The sequence below is a fragment of the Falco naumanni genome, chromosome Z (genome assembly GCF_017639655.2).
Source record: "Falco naumanni isolate bFalNau1 chromosome Z, bFalNau1.pat, whole genome shotgun sequence".
In the NCBI taxonomy this organism is placed as follows: Eukaryota; Metazoa; Chordata; class Aves; order Falconiformes; family Falconidae; genus Falco; species Falco naumanni.
Window position 1 is genome coordinate 1,911,332 of NC_054080.1, and position 7,237 is coordinate 1,918,568.

At 48.3% G+C, this 7,237-nt stretch overlaps 1 protein-coding gene across 1 annotated transcript in view; it reads left to right on the plus strand.

The window, feature by feature from the left end:
* Positions 1-6,833, plus strand: part of ATG10 (autophagy related 10) — a 106,059-nt gene extending 99,226 nt beyond the window's left edge. Inside the window, exon 8 of the mRNA XM_040578993.1 lies at positions 6,674-6,833. Within this exon, the coding sequence (XP_040434927.1) occupies positions 6,674-6,818 (145 nt within the window). The 3' untranslated portion in view covers positions 6,819-6,833. The remainder of the gene's footprint in view (positions 1-6,673) is intronic.
* Positions 6,834-7,237: the final 404 nt, after the last annotated feature.

A 7,237-nucleotide genomic window follows, 5' to 3' on the forward strand; every position in this document is an offset into this window, starting at 1 on the left:
AACATACTGAAAGAAACCACAGCATTTGGTGCACAAATATTCACTAAGGCATGAAGATCTAGGAAAGGTGATTTGAGATGCTGCTGCTGTAGGTTTTGCTGTTACTTTTTAAACTTTAGGAGGACTTTGGGACACTTCTGTTAGGACAGGTTTTCTTCATTTCACCATGTTCTTTGAAATCAGTATCGGTTTATTGAATAGCAAAGGGAAGTGCTCAGGTTTAGTTAGGTGTCATCCACGGCAAAAATGTTCACTCAGACATCTCACCCAGCACTTAATAACATGCAGGGGATATATTTGTATAAACAAACCATTTAGTATGACACAGAAAGACATACAAACATTATCAAATGAAAATGTCTGTCAGTGCTTTGACTTGCACAACAGGGACTTGGGAACTTGGTCTCCCCTTCCTGCCCTTCTACAAGGCCAGCAGAGAAACACTGGCCAACTGACAGCCTTGAACTCCGGCAGTGTCTCCAACAAGGTGATCCTTCCAACCAAAACCAGCAACCAGAACTTTGTAATTTTCCTGGAATTTAGCAGCAACTGGACTGCTAAAAACCATCGTATGATTTAATTGAAACAGCATGTAAGAATAAAGTCAAGGAAGGCTGGCAACTGAGACTCACTCTAGTAAATTCACACGCATACGTACAGCGGAGGAGCTGCCCCTGAGTCTGTTGAATTAGCCTCAGGTTGGAAAATTGGAGCTCCATCGTTTTGCAGCCTGTGCTTACTAACCCGCAGATCAATCACAGTAGTTCTCCGCTCCCCAGAGCGCATTTCCCAGCAGTTACACTGGGACAATTAACTTTATTGGCTCTGGATGCAGGTTATTTACCTCGATGGAGTTCAGGCACCTGCTGCTGGGAGCGAGGGACGCTATTTTCGTGCCGCTCTGGACCAGGGGGTGCTGACACGTTGCCGGACCCCGGAGCTGGGCCGCTTTGCTTCCTCAACTCCGTGTGCCGGCGGAGCCAGCGGGACCCCCGGCAGCAGCCCCTGTCCCTGCCACCCAGCCTGCCCGTGCCCCTGCTCCCGGCCGCAGGAGCCTCGCCGGGCTCTGCAGCCCGTGCTGCACGGGCAGCCGCCAGGCCCTGCGCTCGGGGGTCCCTCCTCGCCCCGGCCGGGGGGTCTGCAGTGCAATACCCCACATCAGCGACCCCGCGGGGCACGGCCCCCGAGAGGGCCACCGGCAGCTGGGCGGTAACGGGATGTTTTCCTTGGAGGACACCGGCACTGTTACATAAGCGCTTCTAAAATTAAATGTTTCGGTTGGCCGAGCAGATAAATCCACCCTAAATCCCACCATTTATCTTAAAACTCCCGGTATAATCCGATCTCCAGCGTTCCCTGTGAAATCTGTCCCCAGACGCCACGCAGGGCTGTATAACAAAAGCCCCAACAGGCGGGGCTCCGGGGCCGAGCTCTGCAGCCAGCGCCGCCCGCTCCCCCCGCCCGCCGCCCGCCGCCCGCTCCCCCCGCCCGCTCCCCCCGCCCGCTCCCCCCGCCCGCCGCCCGCTCCCCCGGGCCGCTCCCCCCCGCCCGCCGCCCGCTCCCCCCGCCCGCTCCCCCCGCCCGCCGCCCGCTCCCCCGGGCCGCTCCCCCCGCCCACCGCCCACCGCCCCCGCCCGCTCCCCCCGCCCGCCGCCCGCCGCCCGCTCCCCCCGCCCGCCGCCCACCGCTCCCGCCGCCCGCTCCCCCCGCCCGCTCCCGCCGCCCGCTCCCCCCGCCCGCCGCCCGCTCCCGCCGCCCGCCGCCCGCCCGCGGCCCGCTGCCCCTGCCCGCCCGGGGCGGCAGCCACCCGCCGCCCGCCGCCATTCTGGGCGCCCTGGGCCCCGCCTGCCGCCCCTGAGCCTCGGCCTCGGCCCGCCCGCCGCCTGCTGCCGCAGCTGCGGGGGTCCCTCAGCGCAGCCCCCTCTGCCAGCGCCTGAAAGGCCTGAAACGGGCCTCTTCCAGCGGGGAGAACAACAAGGAGGTTGAACAAAAAGCGGAGGGGGAGTCAGGGCTCTGACCGCCTCGCCTGGTGCCTCAGAGCCTGTGGGTTTCCCTCGGTTGAAGGGAAAGTGCCTTAAGAATGCTGATGGGTGTAAAACGGAGCGGGCCCTCCGGCTGCCACAGTGCTGCTCTTCAGGGAGTGGAGATACACAGTCCCGCGGCCTGTCTCCGGGGGAGCGGGCCCTCTTCCTCAGTGGCAGATGTACCTTGTAACACAGCCTGAGCTTTTCTGTTTTTGTTTTTTTTATTATTATTATTTTTTTCTTTTTTTTTCTTTTTTTTTTTGTTTTTTTTTTTGTGGGGGGGGGTGAGGGGGTTTGGGTTTTTTTTGGTGTGTGGGCCCTTTACCCCCCATTGCCCATCCCCATCCTATCCCCCCCCCCCCCCCCCCCCCCCCCCCAACCCCCAAGGTAAACCAGGAATGAGAAGCTTCATTCTTGATTCAGTCTCTATCCAGACTAGCTGCAGCAGGGCTGGGAGCCTGTGTGGAGGTTTCTCGGGATAGGATTGGCATCATTTGGGGTTGGGAGTGGAAGGGAGGCTGGAAAGAAAGTTGTAACAGGATTAATTTTTGTATCATCCCGACCGGCGTGGTGGAGGTGAAGGCTGAAAGGCCTGTGGGCAAATCGGTTGCCCAGAGAGGATTTTGTTGCAACTGAGACAACCTTTTCCTGTGTGCTAAGGCCAGTTTTCTGCCCATGCTTCTGTTGCATTGTCAGGGCATTGTGAATGCATCTGAATTAGAGGAGCAATGCATGTCTTAAAGTAATAGTAATGATACACTCGGTGCTAATATGTCATACAGTGGCTGATACCTCATACTTTGGTTAAGACATTTATTTTAGAAAGCTGCACAGTTCATGGTGACCAGATATGTCACCTGAAGGTAAGTATAAACTGTTGAAAATAAATAGTACCATTGTCTTGTCAAAGAGATAAATTATCCCTGGTTAAAAGTATGTCTGCAGTCTCATTAGTTGCACTCAAGCTCAGTGTGTGTGTGATCGTTGCAGCATCAAGCAAAACAGCTGTCATCTTGGGGTGTCCATCAATGTGTATGCAATCATCTCGTGTCACAGGGGGTCTGCTGGACTGTGGTGACACATTTGAGGATGTGTGGGATGCCAGAAATACTGACAGGGTAGCCTGTCAGCTTGATTGTTTGCTTCAGAAACCTCAGAAAACTGTGAATCCTTGAGCTGAATATAATTGCCAGCTGCTTTTTTAACTACCTTTTCTGCAAGGTAGATCCAAAAAAAAGAGAAGTGTTTAAAGTACAGTAAGATCTGTGCCTCCTCCCTGGTGATGAAAATGTCTGAACTGCCATGGTACTAAGTAAAAAACTAAGTGATAGCCGCTTTATCATCAAAGGATGAATCTTGCATTAATCACGTGCAAAAACTTATTGCCAGAGGGTGGGGGAAAGATGATAAACAGCATTCTAGTCCTCTTGTTTGGAATATTTGCCACTTTCAGACTACCATAGCTCATCTTGTAGGACATGAACAGAACTGTTGACTTCCCATTGACTTTGCCCTGCAGGAGGTTCACTGGGTGCCTTTGTGGAGCTGAATGTAACCTCCTGTGTTCGACAAAACAGTGTGGGGGCTTTGCTTATGATCCTCTCTTCACCCTTTTTCCACTGTGTATGTATGTAGCTGAAGCATGTGGCCGAGCAAGCTTTGTTTAGCTGATTGCAGTGAAAAACAGGCAAATGTACAACAGCGATTCATCAATGGAGTCACAAAAGCACATCTAATCAAGCCCTTGTCAGGACTACTGCATGTAAGGCTCCATTCAAGTTTTTGTTTCGAACTTAGTAATGTGGAGGCGGTTTTGTCATCATTCTTCACCAGAATGAACTAAGTGCTTAGGGTGATTCTTTGCTTTCAACACATCTAATTTCTTTTTAGATACTGTGTGAGTCTGCTTATGCTTGAACCTCATAAAAAGCAACATATTTGAGAACAAATACGTATCTCAACATACTTAAGAACTGTATATTGCATAAAGAATATTCAATACTATTATTGCTGTTATTAGTATTACTATTATTAGCAAGTGTCTGTCACAAACAAGTGGTTTATGTTAAGTCGTCTAAAGAATTGCCATCAAAGGTATGAGTGAAACAGTTCTTGTAGGAATTTGTGGGAGTGTGACTTCACAGAGTTTGGTAGTAAGGTTCACTCTGTCATCTATTACACAAATAAATCAAATCACACAAAGAAGAATCAAAATTAAAATTAAGTTGGAATGATTTACATAGCAACTAAAAACTCAGAAGGGTAAGGGAGACCGTCCTGCTGAGTCACGAGGTTCAGAGTGGACTCTCTTGCTTTCTAAACTCTTAATAGAGTTTAGGTGCAGCTAGATCCGATCCTAGTCTCAGAGTTAAGTCAATGCTTTATGTCTCAAGGATCTCTTAAGGTTTTTTTGGAGTTTAGAGGTAGTTCGTAGGATTTTAGCAGCACTTAATCATTGACTCATTTATCATTTACAAAGTGCATCAAATGGGTTTAATTTAAATTATAAAAGCAGCTTACCTGTAGATGCAAAAATGATGATACATATACTTAATATGAGGTACCTAAATCAATTCACACAACACACACACAGAGACACAAAGGAACAGATGTTCAGAGACACATGTACAAAGCTGTACCTGTTAAAAATTCCCCTTGAGAGCAGTGAAATACTCACGTCAAATGCCTTTGCATTTCTCAACAGACAAAAGGTGGAGCCTCATGAAGCGGGAAGATCAGCCCAGGCCCCATCATCAGCTTTTGGTCTTGGTCACCTTAATACTGCAGACTTGGGAGTTCACAAGTTCTGAGAGACGTCCCACACAGAAGGAGATGCTGGCTGCAGCTTGCTGCAGTCCAGGGCAGCTCAAAGTGCCTCACTTAGGACTGCTTTTTATGGGGTCAGGGATGATTGGCTTTCATTATCAGTAATGTTCTGTCCTGGCTGCAATCTGAGTTGGTAATTAATGCATTTAAAAAAAAAATTCCATTGATGGTGGTATCGTGCCACTTGGAGTCGTAATCAAGACTGTTCCCAGGCTTGTTATAGGATGTTATGGTCCAGATAAGGAATGTTCCAAGGCTAGCAGGTGGTGGTGGTGTTGAGATAAGGGATGTTTCTGGTACAGCCAGTGCAGTTTGCCAACTCAGCCATGCAAGAGTTGCTGGTACGGTCAAGGGACACTTAACTGCCTAACTCATTACACAGAGGCCAAGGCCCAACAGGGATTCCTGTGATTATAGAGCTCAGGGGAGGGGGTGAGATGCACCACCACGGTGTCAAGAGGTAAGGGAAGATTTTTCTTTGTGCTCTTTACTTCTAACATTATTTCAGATGATGACTGCTGGTGAGTGAATTGCTATCAGCACCCGTAGGACTAGTGTATAGTGAGAAGGTCAGTACACTGGTTTAACGTCTGTTTACAGTTTGATGTTACATGTTTTCTTGGTTTTCTGGCTTTGTTTCTGAGCAAATTGACATGTACTTTTCCCCTCTTTGACTATCTGAAACAGTGGTCTAAGAAGGCAGGTTCCCTCTAGAAATTGATAGCACCGTGGAAACACACAGGCTGGAAGTACAAATAAAGATACATTCTGTTGTCACACAATGGACTACAAGACATGATCTTGGATTAAGCTGGTACTGACTTTAGCTGTTGCCTGCCACGTGTTGTTTACACTACTTTCTCTCACTTTCTCTGCCCTCAAAGGACACATTATTTGTTCATTTGTGCCATACTGGTTTGTATTTCAACGTTTTTATTTCTTAGCTTTTGCTCCCATGCTGTTGAATAACACTTAGAAAATAGCAGCGTGTGAATGAAATCTCAAGGCATCATCAACAAGCCTCTCTGTGCTTTTTCCTCCCCAGTTATTTAGGAGGGCCTATGGGTCAGGAGTACTGAAATGTTTAACAGGATAGTGACATTAGTGGCTTCACAGTTTTTAGAAGAGTGTGTGACAGTTCTGCCTGTTCCCAGGGCCACTTAAAATTTTCAGCTGAGCCACATCTCTGTACTGGTGTAATTATTCTAAATTTAGCATCATACATTTCTGGTGCATCATGTAAAATTTAGGCATTATTTTCAACTGGTACTTGTTTATCACTGCGTTCCCTTATCTCATTTTTCAAGCTGGGATTCTCACTTAAGTATCTGGACTCCTCCTTAAATTGGAAAGAAGCAGTACTACTGAGGACAAGCTGTTGATAGATTTCTAAGTAGCGAATACTCTGTGTATCACTGGAGGAGAAATTAATTAAGATGGTAAATCCTTTTTAGTAGTTACAATGCTAAAGCCCCTGTCTTTATCTTATATCTGGAATGCAACAGACAGGAGACCTTAATCGGTGAAGTAGGGCTTACCGTGTGGTCACATCAGCAGATGGCTGACATTAGCTGCTGAGTGAGAAAGCGGCGGTTGTGTGTGAAGTATGTATGTATGTAGATAGATATATACATACACGAATACACACAGCTGTTAGCAGGAGCAGGTTGTGACTATGTCCTGTCTGATATTTAAGTGGAGAAGGGTGCAGTGTGACAAAATGTCAGGTAAGCAGTGGTCCGAGCTTCCTTTTGAGAGTGAGCTGCCCATGCTGAAGGTGGGTACTAAGAACTGTTTCTGCCTGGACCCCAGAGTTCCCACAGATCCCACATATCCATGACCGTGTTCGTGAAGGTGGCCAGACTGCACATCAGCATGCTGCAGAGCGCTGTCATTGCACCCGGTCCACAAGTAAGAAACCTGATTTCAGCTTACCTGGTCCTGTGTAGACACTTTGAATGCAAGTGAGCAATGTGTGGAGAATGCACGTGGGTCATAGGGTTTGAGATGTCAGCTCAGGTGTCTTGCTGTCTTCTTTGCCATGACGAGCACAGCTGATGTATATTTTCAGAAGGCCGTTGAAGACAGAGGGTCTGCAGAAGAGGCACTGGTGCCTGCGACCCATGTATCTTTTGAGAATGACCCATCCCAGAACCAGCCTGCTGTATTCACAGTGTTGTATATGCACCTTGATGTCTTGGTCTGACAGTCCGGAAACAGAAGCACTGTAATTCTGTGGGCATTTAACAACTGTGTTCTGTCTTAGAGTTATTTGTTAGTATAAAAATGATTGAACCAGAAAGCTGGACATGCACAAACTGAATTAGGGCTGAAGAAAGGAAACTGCTTCCAAATATTTGACTTCTAAGCTTGCTATGTCTGCTTTC